The sequence below is a fragment of the Plasmodium falciparum genome, assembly GCF_000002765.6.
Source record: "Plasmodium falciparum 3D7 genome assembly, chromosome: 13".
Taxonomy (NCBI): Eukaryota; Apicomplexa; class Aconoidasida; order Haemosporida; family Plasmodiidae; genus Plasmodium; species Plasmodium falciparum.
In genome coordinates this window covers 2,380,704-2,404,972 of record NC_004331.3, presented here as the reverse complement: position 1 = coordinate 2,404,972, position 24,269 = coordinate 2,380,704, and the positions used below count along the sequence as shown (strand labels likewise).

At 19.4% G+C, this 24,269-nt stretch overlaps 4 protein-coding genes across 4 annotated transcripts; 1 reads left to right on the top strand and 3 right to left on the bottom strand.

Moving 5' to 3' along the window:
* Positions 1-928: 928 nt before the first annotated feature.
* PF3D7_1360000 (ATP synthase-associated protein, putative) lies at positions 929-1,462 on the top strand (the record flags this gene model as incomplete). Its single annotated transcript, XM_001350275.1, has 1 exon — positions 929-1,462. The coding sequence occupies one exon, from the start codon at positions 929-931 to the stop codon at positions 1,460-1,462; it is 534 nt and encodes a 177-aa protein (XP_001350311.1).
* Positions 1,463-2,618: 1,156 nt separating this feature from the next.
* Positions 2,619-8,999, bottom strand: PF3D7_1359900 (conserved Plasmodium membrane protein, unknown function; the record flags this gene model as incomplete). The annotated part of the gene is made up of 1 exon (XM_001350274.1): positions 2,619-8,999. One exon carries the CDS (start codon positions 8,997-8,999, stop codon positions 2,619-2,621), a length of 6,381 nt encoding a protein of 2,126 aa, XP_001350310.1.
* A 1,618-nt stretch (positions 9,000-10,617) lies between these two features.
* On the bottom strand, positions 10,618-11,603 carry PF3D7_1359800 (ADP-ribosylation factor, putative; the record flags this gene model as incomplete). Its single annotated transcript, XM_001350273.2, has 3 exons — positions 10,618-10,971; positions 11,089-11,198; positions 11,456-11,603. The coding sequence occupies 3 exons, from the start codon at positions 11,601-11,603 to the stop codon at positions 10,618-10,620; spliced, it is 612 nt and encodes a 203-aa protein (XP_001350309.2).
* Positions 11,604-12,711: 1,108 nt separating this feature from the next.
* PF3D7_1359700 (conserved Plasmodium protein, unknown function) lies at positions 12,712-23,808 on the bottom strand (the record flags this gene model as incomplete). The annotated part of the gene is made up of 1 exon (XM_002809044.1): positions 12,712-23,808. One exon carries the CDS (start codon positions 23,806-23,808, stop codon positions 12,712-12,714), a length of 11,097 nt encoding a protein of 3,698 aa, XP_002809090.1.
* Between the last annotated feature and the right edge of the window lie 461 nt (positions 23,809-24,269).

The following is a 24,269-nucleotide window of genomic DNA, read 5'->3' as shown; positions in this document are numbered from 1 at the left end:
TTGTATTACATTTAATTTTTTTTTTTGGTATATTTTATAATTCAATTTTTAAAATGTTGTTCATAATATATATTATTACACTTTAAAAGAATATATATATATATATATATTTATATATTATTCATATAATGATTTATGTTAACATATACAATATTGATACAAATTATGAAACAATAAAGAAATAATAATAATTTATCTATGTAATGAATATATATATAAATGTAAGGTTTATATATTATATTATCTTATTACATTTTTAAATTTCACGTAACCTTTTTAGAGGTGTAATATTTTGACATTGTAACTTATAATATTCTTTAAAAAAAATAATATGATTTTATTAAATTAAGGTAATAAAAAAAAAAAAAAAAAAAAAAAGAAAAAAAGAAAATTCAAAATTTTTTTTTATATTGTTTATAACATTTTGAAATATCAAGAATACAAATAAATCATAGCTGCCTTACACATGTCATGTTATAATATCTATACATACGTGTATAATGCCCTATAAATATTAATATATATATATATGATATATTTATGTAATATTTCTTTTTTCATTTTTTACAATTTTATATATTCTGATACTTTGACATAATTATTTTTTTTTTCTTTATAAAACATATTAAACATAAGAAATAGAAATAGAAAAAGAAAAGGAAAAAATTTGTATGAATATATCTTTTTCAAATAAAACAAATATATGTATATATATATATATATATATATATGATATTATTTTTTATTTTTAATAATATGTTTATGATATAATAAATATTACATATAAATATATATATTTTTTTATGTTCATCCACATTTTTGTATATTATAATATGGAATAATAAATATATATATTTCTATGTTTTTTCCCCTTATTTTGTTTTAATTTTTTTTTTTTTTTTTTTTTTTTTTTTTCCCTCTTTTAATCATGAATGTATCAAGGGTATTATTAAATAACTCTAAAATATTAAAGAGGAATATTGAATTTAAAGAAATATTTACACCTAGATGGTTTTTAGAATGTCCTAATTATAGTCGCATGCCATTATGGAGAAGATTTTTTGAAGGACAGTATACAAATGGATCTTTTTTATTTTTTGGAAATGCATGGACATCAATGTTTGCTTTTGCATTTATGTTATGGTATTCAAGAATTTTTGATCCTCCCCCTTTAGAAAGAATAGATAAATACTGGTTAAATTCACCGAAATTTCGTATTTTATCTGCTTTTTATAATCAAGGTAAAAGACCAGGGGTTAAAATATCTTTGATGACTTACGAAGCAAGATATTTTTACAGAGGTATGGATCATCCATTTACTATAAATGAAATTAAAGATTTATGGTTCAAATTAAAAGAAAATTACTTAATAGAAAGTGTACCAGCTATTCAATATCCTTATGTTTTTAGGCAATACAATAATATCTCATCCCCATCAGATTTACACGTCCACCTACATTAAAATAAAATATAATCATATACATTAAAAATTTTTTATTATATACATTTTTTTTTTCTTTTTTTTTATATTATCTACATTTATTTTCATTCTCTCTTTCTCTCTTTTTTTTTTTTTTTTTTTTTTTTTTTTTTTCGTGATAATTACAACAAATATGTTTATACTTTATTTTTTATACACACACAATATGTATATATATTAACAATAATATGTATTTCTTTTTCTTTTCTTTTTTTTTGAACAATAAAACTTTTCAATAATATGAGTTAACATATATATATACTTCACCCATTTTAATCAGCATATTATTAAAATATATATATATATATATCAAGGAAAAAAATTGACACCATTAAAATAAAACAACTATTTAAAGGTTCTACATAAAAGTAACAAATATTTTCCAAAATTACATAAAACATATTATGTAGAGAGCTATTTTCCATATAGAGGTAAAATAAAATATATTCATAATCATACATATTTATTTTTATTATAAATATGTACTAGACAATATTTTTATAATTAAGTTTCAAGTTAATAAATTTTTAAAATATCAAACATCGGACATATATAACATTTATGCTTCTTTTTTTTTTTCTATTTATCATAAAGAAAAAATAAAGAATAATTATATATAATATCGAAACATTTATTAAAAAAAAAAAAAAGAAAAAAAAAAAGAAAAAAAAAAGAAAAAGAAAAAGAAAAAGAAAAAACATGGAAATTAAATAAATTTAATTAAAATAAAATAAAAATGAATAAAAATATACATATTAAAAATAATGTATGTGTGGAAGAAATTTAAAAATTGAACATATAACGTCAGCATACAACAAACAAAAAAGAAAAAACAAAAAAATAAGTAAAAGGAAAATGTAAGGAGAATATAAAAAATTATATATATATATATATAAACAATTAAGTAGGGTAAAAAGGATATAATAACATTGTGGTAATGTTATATAAAATAATAAATTAAACATAATATAAAAAATGGGGGAAAAAAAAAAAAAAAAAAAAAAAGGAAGAATTACTTAAGCAATACAAAACAAGTTATAATTTTAAAATAAATAAATGAATATGTAAATATATATACATATATTTATATATATATATATTTATATATATATGTACTCATATATTTAGTCGTATATTTTTATCTGTGGAGACTTCCTACTCCAGCGGGGGCAACCCTTAATACAAAAACATTTCCTCTTCTTCTATCAAGTCTACTTACTCTTTCATGTGCTCTTATATTTGATATAAGCACTTCTCTGATATCATCAATAATTTCTCTTTTAACTTGATAAAAGGAATGTTTTAAAAAATCTACATTTGTTTCAACAAATGTAGTATCTATGACATCCATGTCTAACCATGCATATTTATCAAATGATATATAGACTGTATCGTTTTTTTTAAATTTTTGATTAGACATTTTAAAAGATTTCTTCTTAAATTTCATGGATGAATAACGTTTACTTAATGTATTTTCATTAAAATAAATATTTGTTCTTTGTTTTTTAAATAACCATTTCCTTTTAATTTTTTTAAAAGCTGTAGAAAAACGAAACTTTTTTTTAGATTTAAATGTTTTTAAACTAGTATCACTAAATTCAAGAGTTTTTAAAAAATTTTCATTTAAATAATTTTGTGAAACATCTTCTGAAACACAAGAAACTCCACCTTCTCCTTCACCAACATCATTTAAATCGAGAGTATATGAGTTTAAAACATTTTTATCAGTTTTAAATGCTTTATTTATACATTTCGATTCTCCTTTATTCTTTTTTTCTTGATCTTTATTATCTTTGTCTTTTAACTTGTTTTTATTTTCCTCATCAGCATATGAAGATATAGGAAATAAAACACTATCACAAACTTTATACTGCTCAACTTTACAACGCTTTTTCATAAACTTATTTCCATCACTATTAATATTTAGATAATCTTCATAATGATGAATTTTATATAAAGGTAATTTTAACTTAAATATTCTTTTTCCTAAACATTTCTCTCTATTCCATGTTTCTGAATATGTTAAAGCTTGGTCTCTTGTATCACCATACATAACTATATGATTACAATGAGACCTTAACATGAAAAAATCTTTCTCAAGAAAAGTATCTAATGGATAATCAGGATTTAATAAAATCACCGTTTTCACTATTATTTGTTTCTTTTGTTTCTTATTCTTTTTATCAGTGTTTGTTTTAACATTCCCTTTATTTTTGTTACTTGTTGTGTTTTCCTTTCTTCCAATACCGTTACTATGGTTTATAGAATTACTACTGTTTATATTATCAATATTATTTATATTATTTATATTATTTATATTGTTTATATTGTTTATATTGTTTATACCATTTATATTGTTTATACCATTTATATTGTTTATACCATTTATATTGTTTATTTTATTACTATTAGTTAAGTTGTTACTCGAATGCATATTATTACTACCATTCATATTATTATCATTAATGTGATCACTATCATCATTATCATCATCCGATACATACTCGTCCTTTCCTGTTGTAGACCGTTCGATCCCTTTTGACTTTACATTATCACCCTTTTTTATTTCCGATTCTTTATTTTTTAATACATTATAAAATAAATTGTCCTCTACACAACTTCGGAAACCATTAAAGAAAAGTCGGGAACCACATGAGTGACTTATAATATGAACATTTTTAATACCAGAATTTATAAGCTCCTTTATAAATGTTCTAAATGAATTTCCTAATATAGTCATTTCAGTCCGTTTCTTTGCAACGGGATAGGAAAGAGCAGAGAAAGCACCCCACATAGCACCTTCCCAATGAAAAACAAATGGTTGGATATATGCAGGTAATTTAGAAAATGATACTAAGTGAGCTAATTGAGAACATCCATGATTTAATTTTACATTATATCCATGTATATATATAAGTATTTCTTCTGGCATAAAATTCAAATTTTGTTTTAATGATAAAGATTGCCATCCATCTATAACAATTTTTTGTTTATGTTGATGTCTAAACTGTTCCCATTCATCTTCTTCAGCAAATACCTGTGCTATAGTTTTATTTCGTTTTATATTAGTTGGTGATATAGTAGGAGTATTAAAATTTCCATATGATTCATTCAAATTCCTCATTTTATTACCTATCGTACCTATTATTCTTTCATTTTTATAATTCTTCTTATACTTTTTCGAACGTAATAATTTATCCCATTTTCTATTACCAGATGTTATAAATATTGAACTTTTTTTCCCTTGTTTTGAATATTTATTAACAAAACTTTTTATTTTAGAATTTTTCATTTTATTCATACTTAATTTCTTCGTAGATTTATCAAACACACTACTTTTTCGTCTATTATTTTCTTTTAAACTTCCTAAAAGTCGATAAGACGATTTCTTTATAACATTTTTTCTTCTTTTCACATTTGATCTTTTTACACTTATACCATCTATTTCATCACTAGATAATATTATATTACTATTCTTTTTCATATTTCGTTGAACTCCTGATTTTATAAAGGATTTAAATATGTCAGACATAAATATATTCTTATTTTCAACAACCTTATCATTACTATTATGTTCATGTTTATGTTCATGTTTATGTTCATTTTCCATACTTTTTAATATTTCCTTTCTTATTGGTATAGCTTCATAATCATTTTTATCAATATCATATTCATAATGCTCCTTATTATCCATATCATAATTTTCATACATTTCGTTTATATTAGAATTCTCTTCTATCATTTTATTACAAAATTTTTTTTTTTTAAGCAGCTCTTTATTTTTTGATGTTTCTTTTTTATGTTTACTTAACTTATCCATCTCTGTTTCATCCTCCGAATTAGGCATATCCATAATACCCTTTTTGTTACACATTATCATATTTTTATCACAACTTTTTTCTGAACTTTCTTCTCTTTTTATTCCCACAACATTTTGTTTCTCAAACAATAAACAATTCATATTATCGTAAATATTTTCCTTCTTATTTTCTAAAAAGGCTGAATATTCATTCTGACTAAAAATAGAATGATCATCCAAATTTTGATCTTTATTTTCTTCTGTATCTGATGCGTCTTTTTTTGAAACATTTTTAACATTAGGAAGATATTTTTCATAATTACGAAAATTTTGTCTAGTACATCCAGAATTCGGATGGTAATTATTATATATATTTTTAATATTATTATTTAATACCGTTTTTTTTTTTTTGTTATTACGTTGGTATATTTCTTCGTATCCTTTAATATCTACAACAAACTCATCGACATTTGAATTAACCGAATTATCCATTCTACCTTTACATTCATTTATGCACAATGGATAAGAAACATAGGAGCAATTGTTCCTAGTACCTGCTTCGTTCATATTATTACTATTTGGTATATTCTTTTTATTATTTATTACATTACGTTCTAGTGGATTCATATAACTATTACTGTTCTTATCATGCACTGTATGAACATTGGTCCGATGTGTAATACTATTAATATTATCTAATTCATAATTTTTTTTTGTAATCTCAAAATTTTCATAACCGTTTTTTGGTAATTGAAGAATATTACAAGTGAAATCATCATCATAATGATGATCAATCATACCATTGCTACTGTTAAATGGAGCTTCTATATTATTGTTTATACTTTTGTTTTTATCTTTATTTTTATCTTTACTTTTATCTCTACTTTTATCTCTACTTTTATCTCTACTTTTATCTCTACTTTTATCTTCTTTTTGTTTGGTTTGATTTTTACTATCACTTGATTCATACCAATAAGATGCTTTATGTATTTCTGTTGGTTGTAATGTTTTATTCATTTTGTAGAGATAAATATCATCATCCACAGAATCTAAATATTTATCAGAAAATTTATTTTTATAATATGAATGATAATTTTCTTGCACAGGTACATTCATTTCCCTATTATTGGAAGAAGAATTTACATTTCTTATAGTAGTATAAACTTTATTTTGATTAATATATAATGCGTTTTCATCATTTTCTACTTGTTTCCATTTTTCTTCTAATTTTTTAAATTTGTCCCTTTTATGAATTTTCTTAGTTTTTTTTTTTTCATGTGGCACATGTACTAATTTAATATTAATTTCATCAAGGATATCATTTTTCCTTTTTACAGTATCGATTCTTTTATAATTATGAACCTTTAAACTCATAGTAACATGATCTAATGATATCATACAATTATTTGAACACGTTTCATTAGTTGTACCACTATTTACTTTTAACATGTTAAAACACCACTTTAAGTCGTAACATAAAATATCTTCATAATTTTCTTTTAATATATCTTTTATTATAATATCATATCTATTAGTAGGTAATCTACCGTATACATTTTTTTCAATTTTGGAATTAAAAAAATGAGTAAGTGGAAAATCATTAAAAAAATGTCCACTTATAGAACATTCAGTACATGCTACACCATATCTAACATCAGACCAATCTTTGCCAACACATGCAGCAAAACCTACTCTCGTATTAACAAATAATGAACCACTACCAATTTCTTGTGATATAAATGGACCTACAGGATATCCATGATACCAAAATCCTCTTAATTTTTCACCATAAGAATGATCTTCTATCCATTCTCCATATCCATGTGGTCTTCCATAAATATCTGTTTTCCCTTTATATCTTAATTGATGACTAAATGGAGCTTCGTCATTTGTTTCAGTTATCATTTTAAATTTAAAATTGGAAAATTTATTATAAAAACAATTTACAAGACGATAAAACGAACGATATGCGCATAAGCATAAACAACATACATTATTACCACACATACCAGCAAAATCGTTATATCTACTTATTGTTATATTCAATTTATTTGTTGAAATTTTCTTTTTCAATATTCTACAATGCTCGGTACACGGACAAAAAAATCCATATATAGCCAAAAGAGGACCACTAAATATTATAATCTTTACTATAATAATTAATGATAATTGTACAATACCATATAACATTAATATATGTTCCCCTCGAGAATTTTTATCCAATTTATCATTTTCAAAAAAAAGTAATAAAATTACAGCACATATAATAAATATATATGATGCATAAATAGGCCAATGTAAACTTAAACGTGTCTGAAATTTTGCAAATATTATTATTCCAATTGTTAATAAAATAGCTTCAACAAAAAATAATAAACTTGTTTGAATTTCAAAACTAAAACTAAACTTATTATTTTCATATGATATATTAAAATATTTCCATGAAATTAATATTAAACAAAATATAGTTATAATGAAAACAATTTTTTTAGAGATAGGTTTTCTAATACCACTAAATCTTCTACGTAATCTTCTATAATCCATATATCTAATAGTATATATTAACCAATCCATATTTTTTAATTCTTTACTTAATTCTTTTTTTCTTTTCTTTCTAATATCTATATAACCCATACTATTACTATGTAATTCTTTCATATTATCATTCACATTATTTTTATCTATACGTACGTGATTTTCATTTTTTTTAGATTTTTTAAAAGATGAACAACATATATTATCGTTCTTTATATCTAAATTGACGTCATTTATTTCTTTTATAAATGAACCATCACTATCTTCATCATTATATACACTCCTCTTTTTTAATATTTTTCTCTTAGAAAAATCATCATCCATTTTGTTGCATTTATCTTCATCCATTTCAAATTTAAAACTATTAGTTTTATTTGTCAATTTATGTTTATTTACATCATGAATATAATTGTTACTATTCATATTATTGCTATTTTGATTTCTAGAATCAGTTGATAAATCAAAATGATCTATTTCTTTTTCTTTTTCATCTTCATCATTATCATCTGTCCAATTTTTTAAGCTTTTCACATTATTTAAAACATGTCTCATCTTTATATTATTATTATTAAATTGATTAATATTATAAACATTTTCATAATTATTCTGATGGATATTATATGTTTCATTTTCTTTTTTATTTGGATCACTTAATCTTTTACTTAACATTGGAATGTTATCCTTTATATTATTATTGTCTACGCTACAAACTTCTTCAAATATATGGTTCAAATTATTTTTATTATGCTTTATCACTTCTTTATTTTTATTACCCATTATTAACATATTTTTATTTTTGCTTACTTCAGCATATTCACTACTTACTATAATATCATTTTTTTTATTATTATTTTCATCCTCTTCAAAACTTGACAAGGTAGACATATTTATTGAATGCTTATTTTTATTACTCTTTATTTTTTCATTTTCATTATTATTGAACTTACTCATTCTTTCTATTTTCTCATTTTTTTTTTTTAACTCTGCATCATCATTAGAATTGTCTTTTCTGTTATTCAAGTGTTCCACTTTTTTATCATATAAAAATAATATATTCTCTTTTGAAATATCTCTCAACTTTTTAAAATTTGTTGTGTTACTACTCTTAGTATTATTATTTATATATTTTAATTTGTTACAATTATTATTATCACTATTTTTTCGTTTATTTTTTTGAACATCCATATAATCCTTTTTTTATTAATTTTTTATTTTATTTCTCTGTTTTTATATAAGACAAAATATACAAAAAAAAAAAAAAAAAAAAATTATAAATATTAATATATAAATTAATAAATAATATATATATATATATATATATATATTATTTATATATTTTTATCAGACGAAAGCGTCATAATATTTCACAAAAATTTTTTCATCATTTGTATATATTATATAATAAATAATAAAAATTTTTTTGTTTAAAATACTTTAAAATATAACATATCACATAAATATATTTATGTTATTTTGGTAAAAATTACAAAACATAAATTGACATATCATATTAAAAATATCGTACTTTTATATTAATTTTATAATACAAATATAAAAAATAATAATGTGTATAATATATATATATATATAATTATATATATATATATATATATATATATATATATATATATATAATATACATACATTAATGTTACAATTATATATAATTTTTATATATATAAAGTATATGATATATAATATTATATATATTAATATATATTAGTTTCCTATTTTTCTTCTTTATGTGAAGAAAAAAAAAAAAAGAAGTAATAGTAAAATAAAAATTAAAAATATAATAAAAATAATAAAATTGTCCTTAAATTTGGTGAGATTTAAACTTGTTTTTCAAAAAAAAAAAAAAAAAAAAATATACAATTTTTATTTATTACAATATATATTATATCGTATATAAATATTAATTATAATACAATATATTAGTGGTTAAAAACAATAACAGAAAAAAAGAAAAAAAATAAATAAATAATGAAAACGAAAGAAAAAAAAAGAATATTAACTATATATTATTTTTTTTTTATTTTTTATATTTATATCTATATTTGTAATATATGAGCATTTGCAACATGATTTTTTTTTTTAAGTCAAATAAATACATTATATTTATTAAATATATATATTATTATTATATATATTTATATATATACCATATAGACTAAATTATATTATTTTTTTTGTTCGTGCAACTATAAAATTATTATTTTTATTTATTCCTAAAAAACGAACAAATTATAAAAGAAAACATTAGTTTTTTCTTATAAAATTCGTTATATAGGTAAGAATAATATACATACATAAATAAATATTATAATATAATTATATTTTTATAACGTTAATTATATATAATGTATATTATATATATATATATAATATATATATTATATATAATATTATATAATATTATATTTATTATATAATAAAAGGCACATTCTATAAAATTTATATATTTTATTATATATTTATTTTTATATATAATGAAATATTATATTTCAAATATAACAAATTATAAATATTCTTATAATCAGAAATTAATATTTTTTCATAAATATTTAATTTAATTATATTTTTATTTATATTATATAATGTTTAGTCTTGTTAATTTTATATATGAAATGAAAAATATATATATATATATATATATTTATTTATTTATTTAGTTAGTTATATATTTATTTATATTTATAGAATAAAAATAAAATATATAGATTGAATGGAAAAGACCTTAATTAATATATATTAATAAACATATATGTTCTTTATCATATATATTATTTTTTTTTTTTTTTTTTCAAAAGTAATAGGATATTTGTTGCATTAATTGTATCCATCCTTTGTCCATCTTACAATTTTTACAATCAACGAAAAGATAATGTATTCGATTTCCATAATGATTAATTAAATCTTCAATTTTATATTTAATAAGCATATCATTTTTAAGATTTTCTTGTATGTTGTGTACCTCATTAAAAGTGTTAAATACTAAAACAATACATGAGGTTTGTAAACATTCATCATTTAGCAAAAGGCTTATTAATGAGTTATTTTCCGATATACATTCATCTGATATATCCATAATGTTAATAATATATAAAATTGCGTTCACTTTTACATTTCTATATATTAATGGCCAAATATTTCTCATCTAAGAAAGTAAAATTATATTGTGTCATATATAAAAAATTTATAATAAAAAAAAAAAAAAAAAAAAAAAAAAATTATGTATATATAATATTATTATATTATGTATTAAAAAAATAACCAAAGGATTTCCAGATAAATCCCAAAAACCAAGTCTTCCATTTATCCATTTAATTTCCTCATAATGATACGAAATTGTGGGCTCCATATAAGACGTTATATTTGTCCATTCTTTTAATAAAAATATATAAATGCGAATATGAATTATAATATAAAAATATTATTATATGAAACAGTTAATTAAAAACATTCTTTTTATGAGTGAATATATATATATATATATTCTAAATAATTGTGCAAAATTACAATTCAACATAAAATAATATACAAATGATATTATATAAATTAATATAGCTATAAAAAAAAAAAAAAAAAAAAAATGTAATAATCAGTTAGCTATATTATAATTCAGTTATTTTATTATTAACCTGGAATAAAATTATGATATAATAATGTCGTTTTACCTGACCCATTCAGGCCCAAAATTAAAATATTATACTTTTTTTGGGGTATTATCGTTTTAACCTTTACATTTTCATTAGTAACAACTGTCTTTTTATTTACAGTATTACCCATATTGTGTACAAAAAAAAAAAAAAATAGCATAAAACAAAAAATAAAAAAAAGTTAAAAATTAAAAAAAAAAGTGTATTTGATAATTGTTGATAAAAATTTTTATTTATTCCAAAAAAAAAAAAAAAAAAAAAAAAAGAAAAAAAAGTGTCTGCATTTTCATTCGTATTACGATGTTTAATTTTTTTTTTTTTTTTTCTAATATATTACAAGTTGCTAACACATATTAAAAACAAAAAATATATATATATATATATATATATTAAATTAATGGCATTTATATACCTATATATAAATGTGCAATCTTAATAATTAAAGTTGAAAAATATTAAATAACAAATTAAATTGATTCTTATTAATTAGTAAAAATTGTTTTCGAAAAATAAAAAAAAAATAAAGAGGAATATAAATAAATATACAAATAAATAAAATATTATGTATTTCAAATAAAAATAAAGATAAAATATATAATAAAATAGAAATCAATAACAAATTAGACATCAAACAAATGGAACAAAAAAATACTGCAAATATTTTTCCAACAAATTAAGTGCACAAATAAATATTTCATTTTTATGGGTGTTCTAAGTATATAACTTGAACTTTGATAATAAATAAAGAAAAAATATTGTCATGAATAACAAAATTTATTTACTGGTACAAATATATAAATATATATATATATTAACAAATATACAAATTACAAGTACAAATCAATATTATATGTACATATAAATTAAACTATAACTAATTAAACCTTCTGCATAATAAATAAGTATGAAATTTTAATTTTAATTTTTTTTTATTATTTTTTTTTTTTCAATTATAATATTTAAATTGATCTAAAAAATTATATTTTCTACAATAATAATATGTTGATATATTATAATCTTTGCCTTATAAGTTAAGCATTTGTTATTTGTTTCTTAATATTATGGTATAATATCATCACAGAATAATGAAGTCAATATCTTTAAATACTTACTAAATTGATTTTAAAAAATATAAAATGAATATATAAGTTGAAAATTGAAAAAAAAATGCCTCTCTCTCTCTCTATATATATATATATATATATGTATTATTTATACAATTTTTTAACAATTTTATGTTATTCTTTAAAAATATCATTTATATTTGGTTTCTTTTCATACATATATTCACTTTTGACATTTATAAAATCCTTGTCACCATCATTAGTAGTTTCATTTATTTCTTTGCTTTTGTTCCTGTTATTAATAATATCTCCTATTTCTTTATCCCTTTGGGTATAATATATAATTAGAATATCGTAAGTTTTAATTATTTCTACAAACTTTTGATCATGCATTAATAATCCTATAAGAGAATTTATTAAATAAGTAAAATTTTCATCCTGCAGTGATAGTAGGTGTTTCAGATTTTCGTTAATATATTTTAAAAGTACTGACATCTTTCGATTTAAATATTCTTCCTCATAATTTGTATCATATCTACTAAAATCAAGATTTATATTGTTGAAAATCATTTCCATAGATGATTTATCCATTATATTATTACCTTTTTGTTTTAATATATTAATTAAAATTAAGAGGAAATTATTTATTTCCATAATGTTAGGTATGTAATGAAAATTTAAACTCTCTAAAAATTTCTGTTCATAGGGAACATTTTGTAACTTTGAAAAATTATATAATTTGTTTATATAAATAAATTCTCTATACACATCATTATTAAAGTTGTAAAGTTGAGAACATTTTAAATTTCCTTTAAATTTTAAAGGAATTTCTTTTAATTCGGAAATAATGTTTATTAAAAAATCTGTGTAAGGTATTTCTGAATGAATGGAATTCTTTATATTATTCATATTATTCATATTGTTGATATTATTTGTATCATTCATATTATTTATATTATTTGTATCATTCATATTATTTGTATCATTCATAATATCCTTATTATTTAATTGGTTACTACTCGTATCATTTTCAACAAATCTCTTTTTATATATTCTTTCATATTCCTTATATATAAAAAGTATGATATTCTCAAATAGGTGACCATTGTTACAATTTTTTAAAAGATTTAAAAAGAAATACAAAATAATATCATAATCATACCAGTATTTTATATTTATATATTTCCAATAATCCATATTAATATTTGAATGATGGAGAAAAATATATTTAGAGTTCAATTTATGTTCATCAGTATTTGGCATTATGATATTATATATATTATCATTATTAGAATTACTATTCATAATATTAGTTATTATATTATATGAATTATCTATTAATGTTGAATTTATTTCTTCATTAGAGTTTAAAATATATGAATTTGTTTTTTCATTTTTCGGAATTCTTGATGAGATAATATTATAATTAAAATGATCATCGTACATATGATTATCATTTTTCTTAATTTCATCTACATTTTGATTTCCCATATTCATATTGCTTAAAACAGCAGGTATGTTATTGTTATCTTGTACATTCTTACCATTTGATGTACTATTATTTATGTAATATTTATTCATATAGTTTTTTTTAATAGGTTGATATGTATTATCACGTTGAAATAACATATTATCTTCATTATAATGGTTATCCTTCTGAAATATTTGAGTTATAATACTCAAAAATAAATCTTCATAATTTGTTCCAATAACAATATAGTTTTTATGCTTACTAATAATATTTACAAATTGAGAATCAATTAATGAATGAAATATGGGTAAAGGTTTCAAATATGAAATATTATTACTATTAAATTTAATGTTAGATAAGAAAGCAAAAAGGAGTGTATGTATATGAGTATTGTTTAAATCAGACCAATTAATATTTGACATATTTCTATATAAGGATAATAATATATCTTCATAATTATTTAAAAAATATTGGTTAAAAATACTATCATTTGATAAACTATTATGTATTTTCTTATACCCTATTGAATATAACACTTCCTCAACATTTGTATCAATGAAATTTATATTTATGATATTCTTTATATCATTTATATTATGTATATACATATATCTTGGGTTCTCATTATTATTAAGTGTATCAATAGTTATTAATAAACGAAAATCTTTCAATTGTTCTAAAAAATTCATATCACTGTATTCTTTATATATATTATTTACCATATCTAATAAGAGCCTATTATATATAATAATATTTATATCATATGGTATTTTCATCATATTATCATATATGGAAATTTTTTTAAAATATTCTATTTCTTCTTCTATTTTGTTATTGTAATCATATGCATTATTAATATTTTCATTAAAGTTAATTTTTAACGTATTAATATGTTTTACATCCAACTCCTTTGTTATGTTACTATGATCATAATCATTTAAAAATGTAGCATTTGTACTTTTAGCATTATCACTAATTTTATTATTATTTTCTTTATTCTTGATTTTATATGTTGAACAGTAATGAAAAATATTTGGATAAAGATTATATTCTAAAATATCGATTAAATTTGTAAAGGTCAATTTTAAAATACATTCTGTTTCAATTAATAAGGAAAGTATGGAGGAAGAGTATAAATGTGTATTTATAAACATAACTTTACTTAAATCAAACATATAGAAATATTTAGAACAATATATTTTTTGATCTTCATCATACTTAATTAAATGAATATTATCAAAATTTAAAAAATTTTCGGTATCAAAATGATTTAATTTTATTTTAACAAAATCATCACAAAATAATGATATATTTCTATTATTTCTTGGATCAAAAACATAATTTAAATAATTCTTATTATCAATATTATAAGTTTTTATATAATCAAAATGAATGTCATCATGAGAATTATATGCAGCTGCAGATATAATATTCACTTCTCTTTTTACATTTATTAAGTTGTCATTATTATTACTCTTATTATTAATAATATAAGTGTTATTAATATCAATATTATTATTATTACTGTTATTATTTTTAGTATATATGGTATATCCATTATAATAATCCATTTCATCAATTTTTTGATCAAAGGATTTATTATATTTACTTCCATTATCTTCATATTTACTTCCATTATTTTCATATTTACTTCCATTATTTTCATATTTACTTCCATTATTTTCATATTTACTTCCATTATTTTCATATTTACTTCCATTATTTTCATATTTACTTCCATTATTTTCATATTTACTTCCATTATCATCATATTTACTTCCATTATTTTCATATTTACTTCCATTATCATCATATTTACTTACATTATCATCATATTTACTTACATTATATTCATATTTACTTCCATTATCATCATATTTACTTCCATTATCATCATATTTACTTCCATTATCATCATATTTACTTTCATTTTGTTCAAACATATTTTTAATAAGGTAGTCCTTCTTTATCCTTCCCAATTTATCATACAAATAACTTTGTATTTTCCCCTTCAAATATAATATATCACAATTTAGGATAGCAAAAAGAGGGATATTTTTTATATATATATTTTTTATGGTATCTTTTGAATCATTTTTTTTAATATCTGAAAAAAGGTAATCAAATAAATACATAACTGAAGAACCTCTCATTTCACATAAACATTCTTTTACAAAACATACATATATTGATATATGATTTTTTATTTTGTTTCTTAAATAAGATGGACTAATATTAGGTACATTCCTAATTACATTTTCATTGTTAAGCATATGAATAGATGAACAGAAGGCGTTATTATTATATATATCTTTTGAAAAAGTAAATCCATTCTTTATATCATGATTTATTTGAGTTTTACTATCTTTCAAATTTTTGTTATTTAAATGATTTGTTTCATTTAATGATGACCTAACTAATTTATGAATATGTATAAGATTATCTATTTCATAATAAGGTAAAAGAACCTTTAGTCCAAGATCTAATAAAAAGAATGTTATATGATTAACATATTTACAAAATGGATATATATTAATACAATCGTATATATTATCCCAATATAATGCATATAAGGTATCTTTTTTTTGAAGACATGGTAATATTTGAAGTTCATAACAATTTAGAACCACATTTTTAACAACATTATAAAACAAATCATCTTTATGATATTTTTTAGGTGCAAAATTAAGATATTTATTCTTAATAATTTTATAGATTTCGTTAAAATCTTTTATATCGCATTTATCAATTTTATATATATAATTATTTTTTTTTATATCATTATCATTATTATTATTATAAGAACAATTTTTATATCCTATACATTGACTTATAGTACTTAATTCATTGTTATTATTATTTTTGCCTATATTAGTTTTCTTCTTTTTAATCCATTTATCTTTATGTTTATATAATATTTTGCTTGTATCATGTTTTAATATTTTTTTTACTGTATTTCGATAAGCTAATTTCAGGAAATGGATATATAAAATGGAAACATTCTTAACTATACATGACACATTTTCATTATCCTTAAATGTTTTTTTCAAATTAGAAAAGTTATTATTAGAAACGTTTATTTTAATATGCATAGGTAAGCTTTCTATATTTGATATAATATTTAAATTATGAAATAGATAATATTTTCTAAATATTTGATAATGTTCAAAACATATAGAAATACAAGTGTTCTCTAATAATCCTATAATCCACCTGCTTGATTTATTACCATTATATATTTGACATTGTAAAAATATTTCTAATTTTTGTTCTTTCGTATTTAATGAATCGTTATTATAATTTTCATTATGATTATTATTATAACTAATACTACAATTACTATTACTATTATTATTACTATTACTATTATTATTACTATTTATATTTTTGTTGCTATCATTTTTATCATCATTATTATTTACATTTATATTATCTCCTGCGCCACTTAAATTACTTGGATATAAACTTTTAACTGAGTTATAAAATTTTTGTCTTAAATAAAAATGATTCTCAGACATACTAATTCCTAAATTGGTTATTATTTCTGCACGTTCATCCTTTTCAAATATTTTTATAAAATCAATTTTTATAATATTTTTTGAAAAAATTAGAAAGTTCTCATTAAATTTTTTACACTCCAAAAATGCCTTTTCTACAATTTTTAATAAAGGTAATTTGTTCTTATTATACATACGTATGCATATGATCTTTTCATCATTATTTTCTTCTTCATTTATATTTTTTTTCTCGTTTTTAAAATTGGAAATATCATTTATTTGTTCATCATTTGAATTCATATTTTCACTTTCATTCATTTTTTCATTATTCCTTATATTTGGATCCTGATTCATTTCTATAATATTATCATCTAATATTTTCATTTTTATTGCTTCCTTTTTTTTCCCCCTATTTTGATTCCTTTCCTTAACAACTATATTATTATTTCTATTTTTTCTAGAGGATAAATTAAGTTTTGATTTTCTAACCTTACCAATATTATCAAAACGATCATAAAGTAAAATATTTTTCATCAATATTTTATCTTTTTCATTTAACGATATATTTTTTCTTTTATATATAACATATTTCTCTTCACAATCCTGTATCTTAGTATCCATAATTTGAGATGTATTTTTATTATCCACTTGTTTATATATTTGATTTTCCTCAGTTGAAATAAAATGATGACTATTAGTTTGTTCATCTTTTTCATTTATATCGTTTTCCTTCAGAATATCTGTAAAATTCTTTTCTTTTATATTATGGTTTTTACATTCTTCTTTCTTGAGCCTATACCATTCGGATATATTATTTCCATTTAATAGTAACAAATAATCTAAAATATATGAAAAATGTTTGAATAAATATAAACAAATTAAATCATTACAAGATTTTAAAGATTCTGATATATTACTTTCATCACATGTATATGTTTTCATATTTGAAAAGTTATATATATTCATATATTTATTCATTTCATTTTTATTAATTAACAAGTTTGTATATATTTCTTTCTTAAATTTTATATATAAATGTAGACATGCTCTTTTTAAAAACCTTTTTGGTATATCTTCATATGTATTATTAAAAATTCTCTTATCTAAAATAAATTTTATATCAAAACAACCTATATCATCTAAAAAATATATTAAATTCTTTATATCCTTAAATAATCTTGTTTCGTTTAATTCGTTTCTTTGTTTTTCGACTTTTTTATGAGTGCTAATATTCTCAATGGAATACACTTTTTTTCTTATCTTCTTTCCAGATAATGAACATGCTTGATTATTTATATTACCATTATAATCATTAATTCTATTTTTCTTTTTTATAATATCATTTTTACAACTTTGTAAAGATGATAAATTTAATTTTTCATTTTTCTTTATAGGCAGAGGAATTTTCTTTTTTTTAATTTCTGAAGTTTCTTTTTTTCTCTCATTATAACGTATTAAACTAGGATCCGTATCCTTATTTTTTTTTTTATTGATGCTATCAGTCAATGTGTTGACTTTGTTTAATGCTTGACTTTTAATCTTTTCTCCTGATGATTTTATGTTATATTGATTGATTTTTTTAAAAGATAATTCTTGATTCTTTTTAAAAATTTCGATTTTGTTCTTAATAATTTTAGCACATTTTTTATTATTTAAACTATTAATATGTTTTTTATTATTATTGTTATTATTATCATTACTATTAACATTGTATGTTGTATTTGGTTGATGGTTAATATTTTGTTCATTTTGTTTATTTTGTTCATTTTGTTTATTTTGTTTATTTTGTTTCATTTCTTTTTGAGCTTTTGTTATATCTAACAAATGAATTATACATTCCTTTATATCCTTATGTACAATATTATCATCATTTCGTACATAATTAATATTGTTAATATTGTTAATATGGTTAATATTGTTTATATTGTTGTTATGGTGAGATGTAGCTTTTTTAATATATATACATTCTTGCTTTTTTATTAAAATATATTTATTATTTGGTAAATATATATTATCAAAACATTTGCATGTCAATTTCTTTTTTTCTGTACTCAAATTACCTTTTTTAGTTCCACTAGAAATATTATTTTCTTCATTATATTCTAATTCATCTTTGTTCATATGATCTGTATCAATAATATTATCACATATTGAAGAATCAATTAAATTTATTGTATTCATATATGACATTCTTAAGAGTCCAGTTAGCTGTAACAATACTTGGTCTTTTTTTTCATTTATATTTTGATTATGTGTTATATAATTAGGATAATTATTATTGAACTGTTTCTTACATAATTTATTAGTCTTCTTATCAAGCTTATTACATTCAACCATTTTCTTATATTTCATTTCTACTTTATTTTTTATTTTATTCAATATAGAGATTATTTTGGAATGAAATAATTTCGTTTGTATACCACTTAATTTCAACATATTTGGATATTTTATTTTATATAATTTCGGTAAATCACAAAGAAAAATATTAAAGGATACATTTTTTAAATGATAATATACATCTTTAGGGTTCCATAGTTTATTTTTAATATATAAATAATTATTATTTTGTAAAAAGTGTATAAATGTTTCATGCTCTTCGATTTGTAATTCTTCTATATAAATCCCACTGGATAAATTTGAGAATATCGTATTTTGTGCTTGACTATTACTATTAATATGACTACTATTAATATGACTACTATTAATATTATTACTATTAATATGACTACTATTAATATGACTACTATTAATATGACTACTATTAATATTATTACTATCAATATTATTACTATTAATATTATTCTTTGGGGAGTCTTTGTTATTTTTTAAAATGGTTGAAATGTTCCCATTTAATTTATTTTCTAAAATATAATTTTCAAAATATTCGTATATATAATCATATACCTTAAACATATTTTGCATATAATTATTTTTAAAGTTTCGTATTAATAAATTCATATGAGATAATATATCTTTTATCGATGGTTTTCTATATATATCTAAAAGCTCACACAGTTCTGAAGACATAACTATATTTTCTGTGCTATAACATTTTTTTATTAAAAATAATAAATTATAATATTTCATATCATACGAATCAGCAATTTTAACAAAATTATTGTAACCATTATTTTTATTTTTATTATTTAATAAGGAAGACGATGGAATATAACAATTTCTTATATTATTATTACTATTATTATTTATTATAGATTTATTACTAAAGGTTGGTGATATGTGTACAAGATTCTTTAGATTATTATTTGTTATTAAAAAATTTGGTGTACTATTATACACATCAGTACATATTTTTTCAGAATAATTATTATTATAGGAGCAATTATATTCACTATCCTCATACATATAATTATTAAAATTATAATTAGTAGTATCATTGTTTAATATATTATTATGTGTTAAATCATTATTTTTTATATCATCATTTTTTATATCATTATTTTTTATATCATCCTTTTTTATATCATCATTTTTTATATCATCATTTTTTATATCATCATTTTTTATATCATCATTTGTTACATCATCATTTTTTATATCATCATTTGTTACATCATCATTTGTTACATCATCATTTACTGTATTAACATTTACCAAATCATTATTTTTTATATTACCATGTGTTATATCATCATTTGTTATATCATCATTTTCTATATGGTCATTTACCATATGATCATTTGTTATATCATCCTGTATCATATGATAATCATCTATTTTTATTATCATTTTATCATGACACAAACCCTTTTCAGATCCGATCAGATTGGTTACATTATCTTTTGTTGTTTTCATATTTACTTGATTATCTATATTCAATGTTTTATTTTTATACACAGGTAAAAAAAATGTATCCTTTAATTTTTCTAATATATGATGGGAATCTTTCAAATAATGTATATTTTTTTCCATTCGTGATATAATTTTATTTAATATTTTCAATTTATTTTCATATATATTTGTACTAGAATATAATTTTTTCAAATCAAATAATATATCATTTATATTATCGTTAAATTTATAATCTTCTTCAATAATTTTTAAACCCAAAACTTTTAATTTGTTTAAGTTTTTTTTACCTATAAAATTCATAAAATCTATTGATATTAAATTTTCCTTATCAATATAATCACTCATTTGTTTTCTTTCATATTGTAAATTATCATTCATTTTATATTCTTCATTATTTATAGGATACGTCTCTTGATTATATTTATAGTAATAAACTTCATCTATAGGATAAATCAGTTCACCAATTTTTTTTAATTTTTTCATTTCATTTGGAAAACAGTAATAATTCCTAAGACAATTATCAATACTTTCATCGTTCAATTGTAACATATAAGATAATATATTTAAACATTTTTCATATTTCATATATTTTAAAATGTCTATAATTATATCAAAAAAAAATCTGTTCTCATTTTTACGAAATGCACCATATATACAAATATCATTATTATTACTATTACAGTGATTATTATGAATACTATTATTAATAGTATTATTATGACCACTATTGTTATTATTATTATTATTATTATTATTATTATTATTACTTGTACCTTTTTTACCAAAATTATATTTTAATTTTTCTTCTTGATTATCATTTTTACACATACTCACCAATTTATCAGGAATGTCATCAATGTATCTTAAACTCTTCCTCACTATTTTTATAATAAGATTATAATTTTTTTTTTTTTGTTCAAATAACTCATTCAAGTAATAATATAAGGCATGTTTCAATTTATCATCAAAATAGAAAATATTTTTTACTTGTGAATATTTCATTATTTCATATAATGTACTGTCATCAAATAAACATTGTAACTGACTCGATATAAATAGACATTCATTAAAATGTAACCATTGCATATTGTACTTATTTAAAAATAATTTTAATCTTTTTTCCTCATCAAATAATTTGTCATATAATAAAAATGATATTTTGTCAAATTTTGAAGGCTCTAATATATATAATTGAGGAAAATAAGAAGAATAATCATATACATTGTTAAATTTATTTAACTCACGTAATAACAGCAGAAATACTATATATGCATTACATAGTAATTCTGATATAGTATTTAAAGAAAATAAATTATTTTTTATCTTATCTATTATGTTGCTATCATAACTTTTTATATATATAGGAAGAGTATCTATACATTTTATAAAAAATATATTATTATTAAAAAGATTAATAAATTCTATGTGTTGTTTTTTCTTATCATAATACTTTTGTATTTCATACATATCTGATGTTGTATAGATAAATATTATTTCGTCATTCTTAGAGAAATCATTATCATTCTTATTATTGTCATTATTTAAACTTTTATTATATAATATATATTCTGTGCATAACCCTTCATGTGTATATTCAACCGATGTATAACTAATTTCTTTACATAAGTCTATATTTTCTTCCTCTGAATGAGATGATGATATATTTATTAACTTTTTCGATTTCTCAAAATTATATATACATGAATCATTCATTTCAATATCAATATTTTTTATATTATCCATAAATAACATACAATCAATTGTTGCCATTATTATTTTATCACACATATGTTTTTTCTCAATATTGATTTTCATTGGAAACTTTAACAAGGTACCTGAGAAATTATTTATATCATTTATTTGTATAGAGGATAATATTTTCTTTATTTTTTTATTTTCCGTTTTGTTATTATAAGGACAGTATGCATTCATATTATTCATATATTTTTCATTATCTATAAATTTTTCATTATGTACCGCTTTTATATCTTGTACATTTTTATTATCATCATGTGATGATAATATTAATATTTCTTTTGAATGCTCCATATTATTTATATTACATGGACATTCGTATATTTCCAGACCTATAGAATTATATATTATATCCTCATAGAATTTATTATTATAGAAAATAAATATTTCATAATATTTCATCTCATTATTTACTTTATTATAAATCATTTTATTTTCAAAAGATTTCTTATATTCTAAAATTTTATTATTTAACAATTTCTTTTCTTCAGATGTACTATTTATTTGAACCTCTTTATCATTTATGCAATTATCATTTGGATTTATATCTTTTCCTTCTTTTTCATTATCATCTTCAATATTATAAAATTCATCAAAAATAAAAATTTTTAAATTATCTATAAAATATTTATTTGAATGATCTAAATAATATAGTATATTCAAATATTCTTCAAGTTCTTTATTCTCGACATAAATGTCTGTCAATATTTTACAACGATACAACTTTAAATTTTTCATATTTTAAATGTAATTCTACGAATTATAGTTCTAGAACAAAAAAAAAATATTCATTTATAAGTATAAATATATATAAATATATATATATAAATAAATATATATATATGTATATATATATTTGTATATATTTATATGATATATTACACACAAAAAAAAAAAAAAAAAAAAATTATAATATTAATAAATTATATTAATAAATATAATAAATCATATATTTAATATATAGTACAATCATGCACAACATAAAAAAGAAAAGAAAAAAAAAAAAAAAATTCTCATAAAAAAGTATCAAACAAAATAGACCAATAAATGCAAAATTTATTAAGTCTAAAGGTCTAAAATAATAAGAAACACAACCAATACAATTTGTAGCTATTTAAAAAAAATGAATTCATTTACAAGTATATATATATGTATATATATTTATAAGGTATTTAATAAATAAGCGTATTTTAATTTAT